Source organism: Lepisma saccharinum, chromosome 5 (assembly GCF_977018435.1).
Source record: "Lepisma saccharinum chromosome 5, izLepSacc3.1, whole genome shotgun sequence".
NCBI classification, from domain to species: Eukaryota; Metazoa; Arthropoda; class Insecta; order Zygentoma; family Lepismatidae; genus Lepisma; species Lepisma saccharinum.
This window is the reverse complement of record NC_139233.1, coordinates 81,627,698-81,650,590: the sequence shown is the minus strand read 5'-3', so window position 1 is coordinate 81,650,590 and position 22,893 is coordinate 81,627,698. Positions and strand designations below refer to the sequence as shown.

Here is a 22,893-nt window from a genome sequence, read left to right as displayed (position 1 = left end):
CGATACTAATTGTCCTTTCTTTATTGACCGTTCTCATGTTCCTGGTCTGTCCTTGTCTTTTTTCTTATAAATCCATCGTTTCGAGGCTCGCCTATTGGCTTCTCATCAGATTGTTCTTTTACAAGGTAAGGGTGTCGGCCTTCCAAGAAAATCTTATCTGGTTTGGCCTATAGTGAGAAAGAGTTTCAAGCGAATATCAGACTTGAACACGAATTTTTCAAATATCAAGTTTTTAACCTATACACGATATGTCAGAAATAAAACGCTTTTCAGACTCTGAAAAACATAATCATACAACATTTCTAAGAAAATCATATCTGGCATGTTATGTAGAGAAAATGAGTTTCAAACGAATATCAGCATTGAACACGAATTTCCCGAAAAATCAAGTATTCATCCTATTATCCAAATGTCAGAATTAAAACTCTTTTCAGGTTCTGAAAAGCGTAATAATTAAACATTTTAATGAAAATCAACTCTGGCTTGGTCTGTAGAGAAAATGAATTTCAAAGGAGTACTAGAATTGAACGTGAATTAATCGAAAAATCAAGTTTTCATCCTATAGTCGAAATGTCAGAATTAAAACGCATTTTCAGGCTCTGAGAAGCATAATAATTCAACATTCTAAAGAAAATCATCTCTGGCTTGGTCTGTGAAGAAAATTAGTTTCAAACGAGTACTAGAATTGAACGTGAATTTCTCGAAAAATCAAGTTTTGATCCTAAGGTTGAAGTGTCATAATTACAACGTTTTTCAGGCTCTGAAAAGCATAATAATTCAACATTTTAAAGAAAATCATCTCTGGTTTGGTTTGTAGAGAAAATGAGTTTCAAACGAGTACTAGAATTGAAAGTGAATTTATCGAAAAATCAAGTTTTGATCCTATAGTCGAAATGTCAGATTTAAAACCCTTTTCACGCTCTGAAAAGCATAAAAATACAACATTCTTAGGAATATCATCTCTGGTTTGGTCTGTAAAGAAAATGAGTTTCAAACGAGTATGAGCATTGAACACGAATCCTATAGGCGAAATGTCAGAATTAAAATGCTTTTTATGCTCTGAAAATCATAATAATACAACATTTTTATCAAAATTATTTCTGGCTTACTTACTTACTCCTTGCCGCTACAGCTCTTGCAGTGCCTTGGCCTCCTCCACGACGAGCCTCCAGTCGTCTCGATCCATTGCCTTCCTCCTCCTTCTCCGGACTTTCAGTTTTCTCAGGTCTCCCTCTATATCTTCGAGCCATCTTTTTCTAGGTCTTCCTTTTCCTCTTCTTCCACCTGGTCCTCCTGTTAACACCGTCTTTGGCACTCTACAATCTTCCATTCGCCATACATGTCCCAGCCATCTAATTCGTCCACACTTGATCTCTGTTACAATATCTGAATTATTATATAGTTCTTGTATTTCATCGTTTGTTCTCATCCACCAAAACTCCTCCTCTCTCACCGGCCCAAAAATTCTTCTCAAAATCTTCCGCTCCCATCCTCTTAGCAACTCCTCGTCCTTTTCCACTAACGTCCAAGTTTCTGACCCATATGTCACTACTGGGCGTACAATTGTTTTGTTTTGTATATATTAATCTGGTTTTTTCTGCTTATATCTTTGGAGGAGAAGACTTTCTTGAGTCCCAGTGAACATCTATTGACTGCAGCTATTCTTGCCTTACTTTCCTCAGATACATTGTTTGTTTTGTTTATTATAGATCCTAAGTACTTAAACTTATCACATTTTTCAAATTCTTTATCTCCTACCTTTTTTCGTTCTTTCATAAGCTGTGGTCTCTTTTCTTGATTCAAGCATGTATTTAGTCTTTTGTACATAGATTAGTAATCCAATATTCTCTGCATTCTCTACTAGTTTTTAAATTCGTTATTTAGTTCTGTTTTTGTTTTTTTCGTGATATGAGATCAATATCAACTGCATAAGCTAGGCACTGACTCATCCTGTTAAAGATTGAACCTCCTGGATTTATGCTTAAATGTCTAATTGCCTTTTCCAATGTTATATTGAATAACAGGGTTGACATAACATCTCCTTGTTTCACTCCTCTCTCTATTTGGAAATCTCTTGAAAGTTCTCCTTCAATCTTTACCTTATTTGTTGTATTGCTTAATGTCATTCCTGTTAATTTAAATAATTTCATTGGTATTTTTCATTTCTTTCATGATTTTTAGGAGTCTGTTTCTCTTGACGCTGTCATATGCCTGTCTGAAGTCTATGAAAAGTTGATGCAGGTCTATATTGTATTCATAGCATTTTCCATTATCATTCTAATTGAATAAATTTGATCTGTAGTTGACCTATTTCTCCTAAAACCACATTGATAATCTCCAATCATCTTTTCAGCTAGTGGTGTGAGTCTCCCGACTAGTATCTTAGCAAATGCTTTATATGCCATATTGAGGAGTGTGATACCTCTGAAGTTTTCACATACTGTTTTGTCTTTACTTTTATGTATTGAACATATAATTCCTCTTCCCCATTGTTGTGGCATTCTTTCTTCTTCCCATATTTGTTTGTATAGTTGTTCTAATTTATCCACTACAATGTTCCCTCCTAAGTTCAATAGTTCTGCATTTATAATATCGTCACCTAAGTCTTTATTGTTTGCTAGTTCTCTAATTGCTTCTTTAACCTCTTGCCTTGAAGGGGGCTTAATCAAATCTTTAGTAGTCTCTTCCATTTCCATGTCAGCTTCATCTTCCTCTTCCATCCTCAAGGTTCTTTTTTCCACTCTATCTCCCATATCCTCATTCTCCTTATCTAGTTCATTCTTATCTCCATTCAAACGTTCACTAAAGTACTCTGCCCATCTGTTCAAAATACCTTCCTTATCTCCTATCAGATTGCACTCCTTATCTTTGCAAAATGCAACTCTAGGTTGAAATCCTTTCTTCTCTTCTTTCAGTTTCAAGAAGTAATCTCTCTTTTCCTTAACTTTCCATGTCGTTTCTATCTCTACTAATTTTTGCTTGTCGTACTCTCATTTCATTCTTCTGCACATTTTATCGGCCAAACTTCTCTTCTCTTTGAACACTTGTCTATTTCCTTTTGTATTTCTGTTTATAGTCTTTAATGTTGCGTCCTTTCTTTCTTTTATAGCTTTATAGCATTCCTCATCCCACCAATCGTTTCTTCTCTTGCATTCTTCTTACCCAGTACCTTTTATGCAGGTTGTTGAATGCTGTCTCTTATTGCTTTCCATCTTCCCTCTATATCAGAATCTTGCCATTCCTCTTCCTTCTAATCCAATCTCTTCTTTAATGTCTCTTTATATCTTACACTCTATCTTTTATCTTTTATTACCTTCGTTGTAACATATTTTTCCTGTTTCTTTCCTTTACTATTTCTATAACAGGCGATTCTTTGTCTATATTTGATTCTGACTAGAAAGTGGTCAGATCCACAATCTGCCCCTCTGCAGCTACTGATATCTGTTATATCTGATGAGTGTCTGTCATCTATTATCACATGATCTATCTAGATTTTTGTCTCCCTATCAGGTGAAATCCAGGTTTCCTTCTTTATGTTTTTTCTTTGTAGCTGAGTACTTTTAACCACCATTGTTTGACTTACGGCAAAGTCTATTATACGTAGTCCATTAACATTACTTTCACTGTGTAAACTTTCTTTGCCAATTGTTTTTCTAAAAATGTCTTCTTTTCCTATTTTGGCATTTACATCTCCAATTATTAAATTTACATCATGTTGTGGTGCTGTATCGTATACGTCCTCCAATTTATCATAAAACTTATCTTTGGTCTCGTCATCAGTCTCTTCATTTGATGAATAAACACAGATTGCTGTGATATTAAACAGTCTCCCTTTGACCCTCATGGTGCATATTCTCTCATTTATTGGTGTGAAGTCTATTATAGCATTCTTCGTTTTCTTATCTACGATAAACCCTGTTCCATATTTCTTTCCGTTTCCACCACTGTTGAACACTATGTCGTTTTCTGACCTGAAAGTGGACTGTCCTTTCCACCTTTTCTCTTGCACTGCCATTATATTGATCCCATATTTCTCAGCAATTTCTTTAACTACTCTCAGTGCCCCTGGTTTCTTTAAGGTGCGTACATTCCATGTTGCGATACTAATTGTCCTTTATTTATTGACCGTTCTCAGGTTCCTGGTCTGTCCTTGTCGTTTTCTTATAAAGCCATCGTTTCGAGGCTCGCCTATTGGCTTCTCATCAGATTGTTCTTTTACAAGGTAAGGGTGTCGGCCTTACAAGAAAATCTTCTCTGGCTTGGCCTATAGTGAGAAAGAGTTTCAAGCGAATATCAGACTTGAACACGAATTTTTCAAATATCTAGTTTTTAACCTATACACGATATGTCAGAAATAAAACGCTTTTCAGACTCTGAAAAACATAATCATACAACATTTCTAAGAAAATCATATTTGGCTTGTTATGTAGAGAAAATGAGTTTCAAACGAATATCAGCATTGAACACGAATTTCCCGAAAAATCAAGTATTCCTCGTATTATTCAAATGTCAGAATTAAAACTCTTTTCACGTTCTGAAAAGCATAATAATTCAACATTTTAATGAAAATCAACTCTGGCTTGGTCTGTAGAGAAAATGAATTTCAAAGGAGTACTAGAATTGAACGTGAATTTATCGAAAAATCAAGTTTTCATCCTATAGTCGAAATGTCAGAATTAAAACGCTTTTCAGGCTCTGAGAAGCATAATAATTCAACATTTTAAAGAAAATCATCTCTGGATTGATCTGTGAAGAAAATGAGTTTCAAACGAGTACTAGAATTGAACGTGAATTTCTCGAAAAATCAAGTTTTGATCCTAAGGTTGAAATGTCATAATTACAACGCTTTTCAGGCTCTGAAAAGCATAACAATTCAACATTTTAAAGAAATTCATCTCTGGCTTGGTCTGTAGAGAAAATGAGTTTCAAACGAGTACTAGAATTGAACGTGAATTTATCGAAAAATCAAGTTTTGATCCTATAGTCGAAATGTCAGAATTAAAACCCTTTTCACGCTCTGAAAAGCATAAAAATACAACAATCTTATGAAAATCATCTCTGGTTTGGTCTGTATAGAAAATGAGTTTCAAACGAGTATCAGCATTGAACACGAATCCTATTGGCGAAATGTCAGAATTAAAATGCTTTTTAGGCTCTGAAAATCATAATAATACAACATTTTTATCAAAATTATTTCTGTCTTACTTACTTACTCCTTGCCGCTACAGCTCTTGCAGTGCCTTGGCCTCCTCCACGACGAGCCTCCAGTCGTCTCGATCCATCGCCTTCCTCCTCCTTCTCCGGACTCCCAGTTTTCTCAGGTCTCCCTCTATATCTTCGAGCCATCTTTTTCTAGGTCTTCCTTTTCCTCTTCTTCCACCTGGTCCTCCTGTTAACACCGTCTTTGGCACTCTACAATCTTCCATTCGCCATACATGTCCCAGCCATCTAATTCGTCCACACTTGATCTCTGTTACAATATCTGAATTATTATATAGTTCTTGTATTTCATCGTTTGTTCTCATCCACCAAAACTCCTCCTCTCTCACCGGCCCAAAAATTCTTCTCAAAATCTTCCGCTCCCATCCTCTAAGCAACTCCTCGTCCTTTTCCACTAACGTCCAAGTTTCTGACCCATATGTCACTACTGGGCGTACAATTGTTTTGTATATATTAATCTGGTTTTTTCTGCTTATATCTTTGGAGGAGAAGACTTTCTTGAGTCCAAGTGAACATCTATTGACTGCAGCTATTCTTGCCTTACTTTCCTCAGATACATTGTTTGTTTTGTTTATTATAGATCCTAAGTACTTAAACTTATCACATTTTTCAAATTCTTTATCTCCTACCTTTTTCGTTCTTTCATAAGCTGTGATCTCTTTTCTTGATTCAAGCATGTATTTAGTCTTTTGTACATTGATTAGTAATCCAATATTCTCTGCATTCTCTACTAGTTTTTAAATTCGTTATTTAGTTCTGTTTTTGTTTTTTTCGTGATATGAGATCAATATCAACTGCATAAGCTAGGCACTGACTCATCCTGTTAAAGATTGAACCTCCTGGATTTATGCTTAAATGTCTAATTGCCTTTTCCAATGTTATATTGAATAACAGGGTTGACATAACATCTCCTTGTTTCACTCCTCTCTCTATTTGCAAATCTCTTGAAAGTTCTCCTTCAATCTTTACCTTATTTGTTGTATTGCTTAATGTCATTCCTGTTAATTTAAATAATTTCATTGGTATTTTCATTTTTTTCATGATTTTTAGGAGTCTGTTTCTCTTGACGCTGTCATATGCCTGTCTAAAGTCTATGAAAAGTTGATGCAGGTCTATATTGTATTCATAGCATTTTCCATTATCATTCTAATTGAATAAATTTGATCTGTAGTTGACCTATTTCTCCTAAAACCACATTGATATTCTCCAATCATCTTTTCAGCTAGTGGTGTGAGTCTCCCGACTAGTATCTTAGCAAATGCTTTATATGCCATATTGAGGAGTGTGATACCTCTGAAGTTTTCACATACTGTTTTGTCTTTACTTTTATGTATTGAACATATAATTCCTCTTCCCCATTGTTGTGGCATTCTTTCTTCTTCCCATATTTGTTTGTATAGTTGTTCTAATTTATCCACTACAATGTTCCCTCCTAAGTTCAATAGTTCTGCTTTTATAATATCGTCACCTAAGTCTTTATTGTTTGCTAGTTCTCTAATTGCTTCTTTAACCTCTTGCCTTGAAGGGGGCTTAATCAAATCTTTAGTAGTCTCTTCCATTTCCATGTCAGCTTCATCTTCCTCTTCCATCCTCAAGGTTCTTTTTTCCACTCTATCTCCCATATCCTCATTCTCCTTATCTAGTTCATTCTTATCTCCATTCAAACGTTCACTAAAGTACTCTGCCCATCTGTTCAAAATACATTCCTTATCTCTTATCAGATTGCACTCCTTATCTTTGCAAAATGCAACTCTAGGTTGAAATCCTTTCTTCTCTTCTTTCAGTTTCAAGAAGTAATCTCTCTTTTCCTTAACTTTCCATGTCGTTTCTATCTCTACTAATTTTTGCTTGTCGTACTCTCTTTTCATTCTTCTGCACATTTTATCGGCCAAACTTCTCTTCTCTTTGAACACTTGTCTATTTCCTTTTGTATTTCTGTTTATAGTCTTTAATGTTGCGTCCTTTCTTTCTTTTATAGCTTTATAGCATTCCTCATCCCACCAATCGTTTCTTCTCTTGCATTCTTCTTACCCAGTACCTTTTATGCAGGTTGTTGAATGCTGTCTCTTATTGCTTTCCATCTTCCCTCTATATCAGAATCTTGCCATTCCTCTTCCTTCTAATCCAATCTCTTCTTAAATGTCTCTTTATATCTTACACTCTATCTTTTATCTTTTATTACTTTCGTTGTAACATATTTTTCCTGTTTCTTTCCTTTACTATTTCTATAACAGGCGATTCTTTGTCTATATTTGATTCTGACTAGAAAGTGGTCAGATCCACAATCTGCCCCTCTGCAGCTACTGATATCTGTTATATCTGATGAGTGTCTGTCATCTATTATCACATGATCTATCTAGATTTTTGTCTCCCTATCAGGTGAAATCCAGGTTTCCTTCTTTATGTTTTTTCTTTGTAGCTGAGTACTTTTAACCACCATTGTTTGACTTACGGCAAAGTCTATTATACGTAGTCCATTAACATTACTTTCACTGTGTAAACTTTCTTTGCCAATTGTTTTTCTAAAAATGTCTTCTTTTCCTATTTTGGCATTTACATCTCCAATTATTAAATTTACAACATGTTGTGGTGCTGTATCGTATACCTACTCCAATTTATCATAAAACTTATCTTTCGTCTCGTCATCAGTCTCTTCATTTGATGAATAAACACAGATTGCTGTGATATTAAACAGTCTCCCTTTGACCCTCATGGTGCATATTCTCTCATTTATTGGTGTGAAGTCTATTATAGCATTCTTCATTTTCTTATCTACGATAAACCCTGTTCCATATTTCTTTCCGTTTCCACCACTGTTGAACACTATGTCGTTTTCTGACCTGAAAGTGGACTGTCGTTTCCACCTTTTCTCTTGCACTGCCATTATATTGATTCCATATTTCTCAGCAATTTTTCTAACTACTCTCAGTGCCCCTGGTTTCTTTAAGTTGCGTACATTCCATGTTGCGATACTAATTGTCCTTTCTTTATTGACCGTTCTCATGTTCCTGGTCTGTCCTTGTCTTTTTTCTTATAAATCCATCGTTTCGAGGCTCGCCTATTGGCTTCTCATCAGATTGTTCTTTTACAAGGTAAGGGTGTCGGCATTCCAAGAAAATCTTATCTGGCTTGGCCTATAGTGAGAAAGAGTTTCAAGCGAATATCAGACTTGAACACGAATTTTTCAAATATCAAGTTTTTAACCTATACACGATATGTCAGAAATAAAACGCTTTTCAGACTCTGAAAAACATAATCATACAACATTTCTAAGAAAATCATATCTGGCATGTTATGTAGAGAAAATGAGTTTCAAACGAATATCAGCATTGAACACGAATTTCCCGAAAAATCAAGTATTCATCCTATTATCCAAATGTCAGAATTAAAACTCTTTTCAGGTTCTGAAAAGCGTAATAATTAAACATTTTAATGAAAATCAACTCTGGCTTGGTCTGTAGAGAAAATGAATTTCAAAGGAGTACTAGAATTGAACGTGAATTAATCGAAAAATCAAGTTTTCATCCTATAGTCGAAATGTCAGAATTAAAACGCATTTTCAGGCTCTGAGAAGCATAATAATTCAACATTCTAAAGAAAATCATCTCTGGCTTGGTCTGTGAAGAAAATGAGTTTCAAACGAGTACTAGAATTGAACGTGAATTTCTCGAAAAATCAAGTTTTGATCCTAAGGTTGAAGTGTCATAATTACAACGTTTTTCAGGCTCTGAAAAGCATAATAATTCAACATTTTAAAGAAAATCATCTTTGGCTTGGTTTGTAGAGAAAATGAGTTTCAAACGAGTACTAGAATTGAAAGTGAATTTATCGAAAAATCAAGTTTTGATCCTATAGTCGAAATGTCAGAATTAAAACCCTTTTCACGCTCTGAAAAGCATAAAAATACAACATTCTTAGGAAAATTATCTCTGGTTTGGTCTGTAAAGAAAATGAGTTTCAAACGAGTATCAGCATTGAACACGAATCCTATAGGCGAAATGTCAGAATTAAAATGCTTTTTAGGCTCTGAAAATCATAATAATACAACATTTTTATCAAAATTATTTCTGGCTTACTTACTTACTCCTTGCCGCTACAGCTCTTGCAGTGCCTTGACCTCCTCCACGACAAGCCTCCAGTCGTCTCTATCCATCGCCTTCCTCCTCCTTCTCCGGACTCCCAGTTTTCTCAGGTCTCCCTCTATATCTTCGAGCCATCTTTTTCTAGGTCTTCCTGTTCCTCTTCTTCCACCTGGTCCTCTTGTTAACACCGTCTTTGGCACTCTACAATCTTCCATTCGCCATACATGTCCCAGCCATCTAATTCGTCCACACTTGATCTCTGTTACAATATCAGAATTATTATATAGTTCTTGTATTTCATCGTTTGTTCTCATCCACCAAAACTCCTCCTCTCTCACCGGCCCAAAAATTCTTCTCAAAATCTTCCGCTCCCATCCTCTTAGCAACTCTTCGTCCTTTTCCACTAACGTCCAAGTTTCTGACCCTACTGGGCGTACAATTGTTTTGTATATATTAATCTGTTTTTTTCTGCTTATATCTTTGGAGGAGAAGACTTTCTTGAGTCCCAGTGAACATCTATTGCCTGCAACTATTCTTGCCCTAATTGCCTCAGATACATTGTTTGTTTTGTTTATTATCGATCCTAAGTACTTAAACTTATCACATTTTTCAAATTCTTTATCTCCTACCTTTTTCGTTCTTTCATAAGCTGTGGTCTCTTTTCTTGATTCAAGCATGTATTTAGTCTTTTGTTCATTTATTAGTAATCCAATATTCTCTGCATTCTCTAATAGTTATTAAACTCGTTATTTAGTTCTGTTTTTGTTTTTTTCGTGATATGAGATCAATATCAACTGCATAAGCTAGGCACTGACTCATCCTGTTAAAGATTGTACCTCCTGGATTTATGCTTAAATGTCTAATTGCCTTTTCCAATGTTGTATTGAATAACAGGGTTGACATAACATCTCCTTGTTTCACTCCTCTCTCTATTTGGAAATCTCTTGAAAGTTCTCCTTCAATCTTTACCTTATTTGTTGTATTGCTTAATGTCATTCCTGTTAATTTAAATAATTTCATTGGTATTTTCATTTCTTTCATGATTTTTAGGAGTCTGTTTCTCTTGACGCTGTCATATGCCTGTCTGAAGTCTATGAAAAGTTGATGCAGGTCTATATTGTATTCATAGCATTTTCCATTATCATTCTAATTGAATAAATTTGATCTGTAGTTGACCTATTTCTCCTAAAACCACATTGATATTCTCCAATCATCTTTTCAGCTAGTGGTGTGAGTCTCCCGACTAGTATCTTAGCAAATGCTTTATATGCCATATTGAGGAGTGTGATACCTCTGAAGTTTTCACATACTGTTTTGTCTTTACTTTTATGTATTGAACATATAATTCCTCTTCCCCATTGTTGTGGCATTCTTTCTTCTTCCAATATTTGTTTGTATGGTTCTTCTAATTTATCCACTACAATGTTCCCTCCTAAGTTCAATAGTTCTGCATTTATATTATCGTCACCTAGGTCTTTATTGTTTGCTAGTTCTCTAATTGCTTCTTTAACCTCTTGCCTTGAAGGGGCTTAATCAAATCTTTAGTAGTCTCTTCCATTTCCATGTCAGCTTCATCTTCCTCTTCCATCCTCAAGGTTCTTTTTCCCACTCTATCTCCCATATCCTCATTCTCCTTATCTAGTTCATTCTTATCTCCATTCAAACGTTCACTAAAGTACTCTGCCCATCTGTTCAAAATACCTTCCTTATCTCCTATCAGATTGCACTCCTTGTCTTTGCAAAATGCAACTCTAGGTTGAAATCCTTTCTTCTCTTCTTTCAGTTTCAAGAAGTAATCTCTCTTTTCCTTAACTTTCCAAGTCGTTTCTATCTCTACTAATTTTTGCTTGTAGTACTCTCTTTTCTTTCTTCTGCACATTTTATCGGATACACTTCTCTTCTCTTTGAACACTTATCTATTTCCTTTTGTATTTCTGTTTATAGTCTTTAACGTTGCGTCCTTTCTTTCTTTTATAGCTTTATAGCATTCCTCATCCCACCAATCGTTTCTTCTCTTGCATTCTTCTTACCCAGAACTTTTTATGCAGCTTGTTGAATGCTGTCTCTTATTGCTTTCCATCTTCCCTCTATATCAGAATCTTGCCATTCCTCTTCCTTCTCTTCCAATCTCTTCTTTACTGTCTCTTTATATCTTACACTCTATCTTTTATCTTTTATTACCTTCGTTGTAACATATTTTTCCTGTTTCTTTCCTTTACTATTTCTATAACAGGCGATTCTTTGTCTATATTTGATTCTGACTAGAAAGTGGTCAGATCCACAATCTGCCCCTCTGCAGCTACTGATATCTGTTATATCTGATGAGTGTCTGTCATCTATTATCACATGATCTATCTGGATTTTTGTCTCCCCATCTGGTGAAATCCAGGTTTCCTTCTTTATGTTTTTTCTTTGTAGCTGAGTACTTTTAACCACCATTGTTTGACTTACGGCAAAGTCTATTATACGTAGTCCATTATCATTACTTTCACTGTGTAAACTTTCTTTGCCAATTGTTTTTCTAAAAATGTCTTCTTTTCCTATTTTGGCATTTACATCTCCAATTATTAAATTTACAACATGTTGTGGTGCTGTATCGTATACCTACTCCAATTTATCATAAAACTTATCTTTCGTCTCGTCATCAGTCTCTTCATTTGATGAATAAACACAGATTGCTGTGATATTAAACAGTCTCCCTTTGACCCTCATGGTGCATATTCTCTCATTTATTGGTGTGAAGTCTATTATAGCATTCTTCGTTTCCTTATCTACGATAAACCCTGTTCCATATTTCTTTCCGTTTCCACCACTGTTGAACACTATGTCGTTTTCTGACCTGAAAGTGGACTGTCCTTTCCACCTTTTCTCTTGCACTGCCATTATATTGATTCCATATTTCTCAGCAATTTTTCTAACTACTCTCAGTGCCCCTGGTTTCTTTAAGTTGCGTACATTCCATGTTGCGATACTAATTGTCCTTTCTTTATTGACCGTTCTCATGTTCCTGGTCTGTCCTTGTCTTTTTTCTTATAAATCCATCGTTTCGAGGCTCGCCTATTGGCTTCTCATCAGATTGTTCTTTTACAAGGTAAGGGTGTTTGCCTTCCAAGAAAATCTTATCTGGCTTGGCCTATAGTGAGAAAGAGTTTCAAGCGAATATCAGACTTGAACACGAATTTTTCAAATATCAAGTTTTTAACCTATACACGATATGTCAGAAATAAAACGCTTTTCAGACTCTGAAAAACATAATCATACAACATTTCTAAGAAAATCATATCTGGCATGTTATGTAGAGAAAATGAGTTTCAAACGAATATCAGCATTGAACACGAATTTCCCGAAAAATCAAGTATTCATCCTATTATCCAAATGTCAGAATTAAAACTCTTTTCAGGTTCTGAAAAGCGTAATAATTAAACATTTTAATGAAAATCAACTCTGGCTTGGTCTGTAGAGAAAATGAATTTCAAAGGAGTACTAGAATTGAACGTGAATTAATCGAAAAATCAAGTTTTCATCCTATAGTCGAAATGTCAGAATTAAAACGCATTTTCAGGCTCTGAGAAGCATAATAATTCAACATTCTAAAGAAAATCATCTCTGGCTTGGTCTGTGAAGAAAATTAGTTTCAAACGAGTACTAGAATTGAACGTGAATTTCTCGAAAAATCAAGTTTTGATCCTAAGGTTGAAGTGTCATAATTACAACGTTTTTCAGGCTCTGAAAAGCATAATAATTCAACATTTTAAAGAAAATCATCTCTGGCTTGGTTTGTAGAGAAAATGAGTTTCAAACGACTACTAGAATTGAAAGTGAATTTATCGAAAAATCAAGTTTTGATCCTATAGTCGAAATGTCAGAATTAAAACCCTTTTCACGCTCTGAAAAGCATAAAAATACAACATTCTTAGGAAAATTATCTCTGGTTTGGTCTGTAAAGAAAATGAGTTTGAAACGAGTATCAGCATTGAACACGAATCCTATAGGCGAAATGTCAGAATTAAAATGCTTTTTAGGCTCTGAAAATCATAATAATACAACATTTTTATCAAAATTATTTCTGGCTTACTTACTTACTCCTTGCCGCTACAGCTCTTGCAGTGCCTTGGCCTCCTCCACGACGAGCCTCCAGTCGTCTCTATCCATCGCTTTCCTCCTCCTTCTCCGGACTCCCAGTTTTCTCAGGTCTCCCTCTATATCTTCGAGCAATCTTTTTCTAGGTCTTCCTTTTCCTCTTCTTCCACCTGGTCCTCTTGTTAACACCGTCTTTGGCACTCTACAATCTTCCATTCGCCATACATGTCCCAGCCATCTAATTCGTCCACACTTGATCTCTGTTACAATATCAGAATTATTATATAGTTCTTGTATTTCATCGTTTGTTCTCATCCACCAAAACTCCTCCTCTCTCACCGGCCCAAAAATTCTTCTCAAAATCTTCCGCTCCCATCCTCTTAGCAACTCTTCGTCCTTTTCCACTAACGTCCAAGTTTCTGACCCTACTGGGCGTACAATTGTTTTGTATATATTAATCTGTTTTTTTCTGCTTATATCTTTGGAGGAAAAGACCTTCTTGAGTCCCAGTGAACATCTATTGCCTGCAACTATTCTTGCCCTAATTGCCTCAGATACATTGTTTGTTTTGTTTATTATCGATCCTAAGTACTTAAACTTATCACATTTTTCAAATTCTTTATCTCCTACCTTTTTCGTTCTTTCATAAGCTGTGGTCTCTTTTCTTGATTCAAGCATGTATTTAGTCTTTTGTTCATTTATTAGTAATCCAATATTCTCTGCATTCTCTAATAGTTATTAAACTCGTTATTTAGTTCTGTTTTTGTTTTTTTCGTGATATGAGATCAATATCAACTGCATAAGCTAGGCACTGACTCATCCTGTTAAAGATTGTACCTCCTGGATTTATGCTTAAATGTCTAATTGCCTTTTCCAATGTTGTATTGAATAACAGGGTTGACATAACATCTCCTTGTTTCACTCCTCTCTCTATTTGGAAATCTCTTGAAAGTTCTCCTTCAATCTTTACCTTATTTGTTGTATTGCTTAATGTCATTCCTGTTAATTTAAATAATTTCATTGGTATTTTCATTTCTTTCATGATTTTTAGGAGTCTGTTTCTCTTGACGCTGTCATATGCCTGTCTGAAGTCTATGAAAAGTTGATGCAGGTCTATATTGTATTCATAGCATTTTCCATTATCATTCTAATTGAATAAATTTGATCTGTAGTTGACCTATTTCTCCTAAAACCACATTGATATTCTCCAATCATCTTTTCAGCTAGTGGTGTGAGTCTCCCGACTAGTATCTTAGCAGATGCTTTATATGCCATATTGAGGAGTGTGATACCTCTGAAGTTTTCACATACTGTTTTGTCTTTACTTTTATGTATTGAACATATAATTCCTCTTCCCCATTGTTGTGGCATTCTTTCTTCTTCCAATATTTGTTTGTATAGTTCTTCTAATTTATCCACTACAATGTTCCCTCCTAAGTTCAATAGTTCTGCATTTATATTATCGTCACCTAGGTCTTTATTGTTTGCTAGTTCTCTAATTGCTTCTTTAACCTCTTGCCTTGAAGGGGCTTAATCAAATCTTTAGTAGTCTCTTCCATTTCCATGTCAGCTTCATCTTCCTCTTCCATCCTCAAGGTTCTTTTTTCCACTCTATCTCCCATATCCTCATTCTCCTTATCTAGTTCATTCTTATCTCCATTCAAACGTTCACTAAAGTACTCTGCCCATCTGTTCAAAATACCTTCCTTATCTCCTATCAGATTGCACTCCTTGTCTTTGCAAAATGCAACTCTAGGTTGAAATCCTTTCTTCTCTTCTTTCAGTTTCAAGAAGTAATCTCTCTTTTCCTTAACTTTCCAAGTCGTTTCTATCTCTACTAATTTTTGCTTGTAGTACTCTCTTTTCTTTCTTCTGCACATTTTATCGGATACACTTCTCTTCTCTTTGAACACTTATCTATTTCCTTTTGTATTTCTGTTTATAGTCTTTAACGTTGCGTCCTTTCTTTCTTTTATAGCTTTATAGCATTCCTCATCCCACCAATCGTTTCTTCTCTTGCATTCTTCTTACCCAGAACTTTTTATGCAGCTTGTTGAATGCTGTCTCTTATTGCTTTCCATCTTCCCTCTATATCAGAATCTTGCCATTCCTCTTCCTTCTCTTCCAATCTCTTCTTTACTGTCTCTTTATATCTTACACTCTATCTTTTATCTTTTATTACCTTCGTTGTAACATATTTTTCCTGTTTCTTTCCTTTACTATTTCTATAACAGGCGATTCTTTGTCTATATTTGATTCTGACTAGAAAGTGGTCAGATCCACAATCTGCCCCTCTGCAGCTACTGATATCTGTTATATCTGATGAGTGTCTGTCATCTATTATCACATGATCTATCTGGTTTTTTGTCTCCCCATCTCGTGAAATCTAGGTTTCCTTCTTTATGTTTTTTCTTTGTAGCTGAGTACTTTTAACCACCAACGGCAAAGTCTATTATAGGTAGTCCATTATCATTACTTTCACTGTGTAAACTTTCTTTGCGAATTGTTTTTCTAAAAATGTCTTCTTTTCCTATTTTGGCATTTACATCTCCAATTATTAAATTTACATCATGTTGTGGTGCTGTATCGTATACGTACTCCAATTTATCATAAAACTTATCTTTGGTCTCGTCATCAGTCTCTTCTTTTGATGAATAAACACAGATTGCTGTGATATTAAACAGTCTCCCTTTGACCCTCATGGTGCATATTCTCTCATTTATTGGTGTGAAGTCTATTATAGCATTCTTCGTTTTCTTATCTACGATAATCCCTGTTCCATATTTCTTTCCGTTTCCACCACTGTTGAACACTATGTCGTTTTCTGACCTGAAACTGGACTGTCCTTTCCACCTTTTCTCTTGCACTGCCATTATATTGATCCCATATTTCTCAGCAATTTCTTTAACTACTCTCAGTGCCCCTGGTTTCTTTAAGGTGCGTACATTCCATGTTGCGATACTAATTGTCCTTTCTTTATTGACCGTTCTCAGGTTCCTGGTCTGTCCTTGTCGTTTTCTTATAAATCCATCGTTTCGAGGCTCGCCTATTGGCTTCTCATCAGATTGTTCTTTTACAAGGTAAGGGTGTCGGCCTTACAAGAAAATCTTCTTTGGCTTGGCCTATAGTGAGAAAGAGTTTCAAGCGAATATCAGACTTGAACACGAATTTTTCAAATATCAAGTTTTTAACCTATACACGATATGTGAGAAATAAAACGCTTTTCAGACTCTGATAAACATAATCATACAACATTTCTAAGAAAATCATATCTGGCTTGTTATGTAGAGAAAATGAGTTTCAAACGAATATCAGCATTGAACACGAATTTCCCGAAAAATCAAGTATTCATCCTATTATCCAAATGTCAGAATTAAAACTCTTTTCACGTTCTGAAAAGCATAATAATTCAACATTTTAATGAAAATCAACTCTGGCTTGGTCTGTAGAGAAAATGAATTTCAAAGGAGTACTAGAATTGAACGTGAATTAATCGAAAAATCAAGTTTTCATCCTATAGTCGAAATGTCAGAATTAAAACGCTTTTCAGGCTCTGAGAAGCATAATAATTCAACATTTTAAAGAAAATCATCTCTGGATTGATCTGTGAAGAAAATGAGTTTCAAACGAGTACTAGAATTGAACGTGAATTTCTCGAAAAATCAAGTTTTGATCCTAAGGTTGAAATGTCATAATTACAACGCTTTTCAGGCTCTGAAAAGCATAACAATTCAACATTTTAAAGAAATTCATCTCTGGCTTGGTCTGTAGAGAAAATGAGTTTCAAACGAGTACTAGAATTGAACGTGAATTTATCGAAAAATCAAGTTTTGATCCTATAGTCGAAATGTCAGAATTAAAACCCTTTTCACGCTCTGAAAAGCATAAAAATACAACAATCTTATGAAAATCATCTCTGGTTTGGTCTGTATAGAAAATGAGTTTCAAACGAGTATCAGCATTGAACACGAATCCTATAGGCGAAATGTCAGAATTAAAATGCTTTTTAGGCTCTGAAAATCATAATAATACAACATTTTTATCAAAATTATTTCTGTCTTACTTACTTACTCCTTGCCGCTACAGCTCTTGCAGTGCCTTGGCCTCCTCCACGACGAGCCTCCAGTCGTCTCGATCCATCGCCTTCCTCCTCCTTCTCCGGACTCCCAGTTTTCTCAGGTCTCCCTCTATATCTTCGAGCCATCTTTTTCTAGGTCTTCCTTTTCCTCTTCTTCCACCTGGTCCTCCTGTTAACACCGTCTTTGGCACTCTACAATCTTCCATTCGCCATACATGTCCCAGCCATCTAATTCGTCCACACTTGATCTCTGTTACAATATCTGAATTATTATATAGTTCTTGTATTTCATCGTTTGTTCTCATCCACCAAAACTCCTCCTCTCTCACCGGCCCAAAAATTCTTCTCAAAATCTTCCGCTCCCATCCTCTAAGCAACTCCTCGTCCTTTTCCACTAACGTCCAAGTTTCTGACCCATATGTCACTACTGGGCGTACAATTGTTTTGTATATATTAATCTGGTTTTTTCTGCTTATATCTTTGGAGGAGAAGACTTTCTTGAGTCCAAGTGAACATCTATTGACTGCAGCTATTCTTGCCTTACTTTCCTCAGATACATTGTTTGTTTTGTTTATTATAGATCCTAAGTACTTAAACTTATCACATTTTTCAAATTCTTTATCTCCTACCTTTTTCGTTCTTTCATAAGCTGTGATCTCTTTTCTTGATTCAAGCATGTATTTAGTCTTTTGTACATTGATTAGTAATCCAATATTCTCTGCATTCTCTACTAGTTTTTAAATTCGTTATTTAGTTCTGTTTTTGTTTTTTTCGTGATATGAGATCAATATCAACTGCATAAGCTAGGCACTGACTCATCCTGTTAAAGATTGAACCTCCTGGATTTATGCTTAAATGTCTAATTGCCTTTTCCAATGTTATATTGAATAACAGGGTTGACATAACATCTCCTTGTTTCACTCCTCTCTCTATTTGCAAATCTCTTGAAAGTTCTCCTTCAATCTTTACCTTATTTGTTGTATTGCTTAATGTCATTCCTGTTAATTTAAATAATTTCATTGGTATTTTCATTTTTTTCATGATTTTTAGGAGTCTGTTTCTCTTGACGCTGTCATATGCCTGTCTAAAGTCTATGAAAAGTTGATGCAGGTCTATATTGTATTCATAGCATTTTCCATTATCATTCTAATTGAATAAATTTGATCTGTAGTTGACCTATTTCTCCTAAAACCACATTGATATTCTCCAATCATCTTTTCAGCTAGTGGTGTGAGTCTCCCGACTAGTATCTTAGCAAATGCTTTATATGCCATATTGAGGAGTGTGATACCTCTGAAGTTTTCACATACTGTTTTGTCTTTACTTTTATGTATTGAACATATAATTCCTCTTCCCCATTGTTGTGGCATTCTTTCTTCTTCCCATATTTGTTTGTATAGTTGTTCTAATTTATCCACTACAATGTTCCCTCCTAAGTTCAATAGTTCTGCTTTTATAATATCGTCACCTAAGTCTTTATTGTTTGCTAGTTCTCTAATTGCTTCTTTAACCTCTTGCCTTGAAGGGGGCTTAATCAAATCTTTAGTAGTCTCTTCCATTTCCATGTCAGCTTCATCTTCCTCTTCCATCCTCAAGGTTCTTTTTTCCACTCTATCTCCCATATCCTCATTCTCCTTATCTAGTTCATTCTTATCTCCATTCAAACGTTCACTAAAGTACTCTGCCCATCTGTTCAAAATACATTCCTTATCTCTTATCAGATTGCACTCCTTATCTTTGCAAAATGCAACTCTAGGTTGAAATCCTTTCTTCTCTTCTTTCAGTTTCAAGAAGTAATCTCTCTTTTCCTTAACTTTCCATGTCGTTTCTATCTCTACTAATTTTTGCTTGTCGTACTCTCTTTTCATTCTTCTGCACATTTTATCGGCCAAACTTCTCTTCTCTTTGAACACTTGTCTATTTCCTTTTGTATTTCTGTTTATAGTCTTTAATGTTGCGTCCTTTCTTTCTTTTATAGCTTTATAGCATTCCTCATCCCACCAATCGTTTCTTCTCTTGCATTCTTCTTACCCAGTACCTTTTATGCAGGTTGTTGAATGCTGTCTCTTATTGCTTTCCATCTTCCCTCTACATCAGAATCTTGCCATTCCTCTTCCTTCTAATCCAATCTCTTCTTAAATGTCTCTTTATATCTTACACTCTATCTTTTATCTTTTATTACTTTCGTTGTAACATATTTTTCCTGTTTCTTTCCTTTACTATTTCTATAACAGGCGATTCTTTGTCTATATTTGATTCTGACTAGAAAGTGGTCAGATCCACAATCTGCCCCTCTGCAGCTACTGATATCTGTTATATCTGATGAGTGTCTGTCATCTATTATCACATGATCTATCTAGATTTTTGTCTCCCTATCAGGTGAAATCCAGGTTTCCTTCTTTATGTTTTTTCTTTGTAGCTGAGTACTTTTAACCACCATTGTTTGACTTACGGCAAAGTCTATTATACGTAGTCCATTAACATTACTTTCACTGTGTAAACTTTCTTTGCCAATTGTTTTTCTAAAAATGTCTTCTTTTCCTATTTTGGCATTTACATCTCCAATTATTAAATTTACAACATGTTGTGGTGCTGTATCGTATACCTACTCCAATTTATCATAAAACTTATCTTTCGTCTCGTCATCAGTCTCTTCATTTGATGAATAAACACAGATTGCTGTGATATTAAACAGTCTCCCTTTGACCCTCATGGTGCATATTCTCTCATTTATTGGTGTGAAGTCTATTATAGCATTCTTCATTTTCTTATCTACGATAAACCCTGTTCCATATTTCTTTCCGTTTCCACCACTGTTGAACACTATGTCGTTTTCTGACCTGAAAGTGGACTGTCGTTTCCACCTTTTCTCTTGCACTGCCATTATATTGATTCCATATTTCTCAGCAATTTTTCTAACTACTCTCAGTGCCCCTGGTTTCTTTAAGTTGCGTACATTCCATGTTGCGATACTAATTGTCCTTTCTTTATTGACCGTTCTCATGTTCCTGGTCTGTCCTTGTCTTTTTTCTTATAAATCCATCGTTTCGAGGCTCGCCTATTGGCTTCTCATCAGATTGTTCTTTTACAAGGTAAGGGTGTCGGCCTTCCAAGAAAATCTTATCTGGCTTGGCCTATAGTGAGAAAGAGTTTCAAGCGAATATCAGACTTGAACACGAATTTTTCAAATATCAAGTTTTTAACCTATACACGATATGTCAGAAATAAAACGCTTTTCAGACTCTGAAAAACATAATCATACAACATTTCTAAGAAAATCATATCTGGCATGTTATGTAGAGAAAATGAGTTTCAAACGAATATCAGCATTGAACACGAATTTCCCGAAAAATCAAGTATTCATCCTATTATCCAAATGTCAGAATTAAAACTCTTTTCAGGTTCTGAAAAGCGTAATAATTAAACATTTTAATGAAAATCAACTCTGGCTTGGTCTGTAGAGAAAATGAATTTCAAAGGAGTACTAGAATTGAACGTGAATTAATCGAAAAATCAAGTTTTCATCCTATAGTCGAAATGTCAGAATTAAAACGCATTTTCAGGCTCTGAGAAGCATAATAATTCAACATTCTAAAGAAAATCATCTCTGGCTTGGTCTGTGAAGAAAATGAGTTTCAAACGAGTACTAGAATTGAACGTGAATTTCTCGAAAAATCAAGTTTTGATCCTAAGGTTGAAGTGTCATAATTACAACGTTTTTCAGGCTCTGAAAAGCATAATAATTCAACATTTTAAAGAAAATCATCTTTGGCTTGGTTTGTAGAGAAAATGAGTTTCAAACGAGTACTAGAATTGAAAGTGAATTAATCGAAAAATCAAGTTTTGATCCTATAGTCGAAATGTCAGAATTAAAACCCTTTTCACGCTCTGAAAAGCATAAAAATACAACATTCTTAGGAAAATTATCTCTGGTTTGGTCTGTAAAGAAAATGAGTTTCAAACGAGTATCAGCATTGAACACGAATCCTATAGGCGAAATGTCAGAATTAAAATGCTTTTTAGGCTCTGAAAATCATAATAATACAACATTTTTATCAAAATTATTTCTGGCTTACTTACTTACTCCTTGCCGCTACAGCTCTTGCAGTGCCTTGACCTCCTCCACGACGAGCCTCCAGTCGTCTCTATCCATCGCCTTCCTCCTCCTTCTCCGGACTCCCAGTTTTCTCAGGTCTCCCTCTATATCTTCGAGCCATCTTTTTCTAGGTCTTCCTGTTCCTCTTCTTCCACCTGGTCCTCTTGTTAACACCGTCTTTGGCACTCTACAATCTTCCATTCGCCATACATGTCCCAGCCATCTAATTCGTCCACACTTGATCTCTGTTACAATATCAGAATTATTATATAGTTCTTGTATTTCATCGTTTGTTCTCATCCACCAAAACTCCTCCTCTCTCACCGGCCCAAAAATTCTTCTCAAAATCTTCCGCTCCCATCCTCTTAGCAACTCTTCGTCCTTTTCCACTAACGTCCAAGTTTCTGACCCTACTGGGCGTACAATTGTTTTGTATATATTAATCTGTTTTTTTCTGCTTATATCTTTGGAGGAGAAGACTTTCTTGAGTCCCAGTGAACATCTATTGCCTGCAACTATTCTTGCCCTAATTGCCTCAGATACATTGTTTGTTTTGTTTATTATCGATCCTAAGTACTTAAACTTATCACATTTTTCAAATTCTTTATCTCCTACCTTTTTCGTTCTTTCATAAGCTGTGGTCTCTTTTCTTGATTCAAGCATGTATTTAGTCTTTTGTTCATTTATTAGTAATCCAATATTCTCTGCATTCTCTAATAGTTATTAAACTCGTTATTTAGTTCTGTTTTTGTTTTTTTCGTGATATGAGATCAATATCAACTGCATAAGCTAGGCACTGACTCATCCTGTTAAAGATTGTACCTCCTGGATTTATGCTTAAATGTCTAATTGCCTTTTCCAATGTTGTATTGAATAACAGGGTTGACATAACATCTCCTTGTTTCACTCCTCTCTCTATTTGGAAATCTCTTGAAAGTTCTCCTTCAATCTTTACCTTATTTGTTGTATTGCTTAATGTCATTCCTGTTAATTTAAATAATTTCATTGGTATTTTCATTTCTTTCATGATTTTTAGGAGTCTGTTTCTCTTGACGCTGTCATATGCCTGTCTGAAGTCTATGAAAAGTTGATGCAGGTCTATATTGTATTCATAGCATTTTCCATTATCATTCTAATTGAATAAATTTGATCTGTAGTTGACCTATTTCTCCTAAAACCACATTGATATTCTCCAATCATCTTTTCAGCTAGTGGTGTGAGTCTCCCGACTAGTATCTTAGCAAATGCTTTATATGCCATATTGAGGAGTGTGATACCTCTGAAGTTTTCACATACTGTTTTGTCTTTACTTTTATGTATTGAACATATAATTCCTC

General features: G+C 35.1%; 5 protein-coding genes across 5 annotated transcripts; all 5 read right to left on the bottom strand.

Annotated features, from left to right (window-relative positions):
- Positions 1–7,825: 7,825 nt before the first annotated feature.
- Positions 7,826–8,224, bottom strand: LOC145988112 (protein CFDP2-like). The gene has a single exon (XM_083122943.1). It carries the CDS (start codon positions 8,222–8,224, stop codon positions 7,826–7,828), a length of 399 nt encoding a protein of 132 aa, XP_082979069.1.
- A 1,089-nt stretch (positions 8,225–9,313) lies between these two features.
- On the bottom strand, positions 9,314–9,979 carry LOC145988111 (uncharacterized). Its single transcript, XM_083122942.1, has one exon. It carries the CDS (start codon positions 9,977–9,979, stop codon positions 9,314–9,316), a length of 666 nt encoding a protein of 221 aa, XP_082979068.1.
- A 1,927-nt stretch (positions 9,980–11,906) lies between these two features.
- LOC145988110 (protein CFDP2-like) lies at positions 11,907–12,305 on the bottom strand. The gene has a single exon (XM_083122941.1). The coding sequence runs from the start codon at positions 12,303–12,305 to the stop codon at positions 11,907–11,909; it is 399 nt and encodes a 132-aa protein (XP_082979067.1).
- Positions 12,306–20,065: 7,760 nt separating this feature from the next.
- LOC145988108 (protein CFDP2-like) lies at positions 20,066–20,464 on the bottom strand. Its single transcript, XM_083122940.1, has one exon. It carries the CDS (start codon positions 20,462–20,464, stop codon positions 20,066–20,068), a length of 399 nt encoding a protein of 132 aa, XP_082979066.1.
- A 1,089-nt stretch (positions 20,465–21,553) lies between these two features.
- Positions 21,554–22,219, bottom strand: LOC145988107 (uncharacterized). Its single transcript, XM_083122939.1, has one exon. It carries the CDS (start codon positions 22,217–22,219, stop codon positions 21,554–21,556), a length of 666 nt encoding a protein of 221 aa, XP_082979065.1.
- Positions 22,220–22,893: the final 674 nt, after the last annotated feature.

Bases quoted from the DNA above. Each gene is read 5' to 3' on its own strand.
- LOC145988112 (XM_083122943.1), bottom strand. From the start codon at position 8,224: ATGAGAACGGTCAATAAAGAAAGGACAATTAGTATCGCAACATGGAAT.
- LOC145988111 (XM_083122942.1), bottom strand. From the start codon at position 9,979: ATGCTTGAATCAAGAAAAGAGACCACAGCTTATGAAAGAACGAAAAAG.
- LOC145988110 (XM_083122941.1), bottom strand. From the start codon at position 12,305: ATGAGAACGGTCAATAAAGAAAGGACAATTAGTATCGCAACATGGAAT.
- LOC145988108 (XM_083122940.1), bottom strand. From the start codon at position 20,464: ATGAGAACGGTCAATAAAGAAAGGACAATTAGTATCGCAACATGGAAT.
- LOC145988107 (XM_083122939.1), bottom strand. From the start codon at position 22,219: ATGCTTGAATCAAGAAAAGAGACCACAGCTTATGAAAGAACGAAAAAG.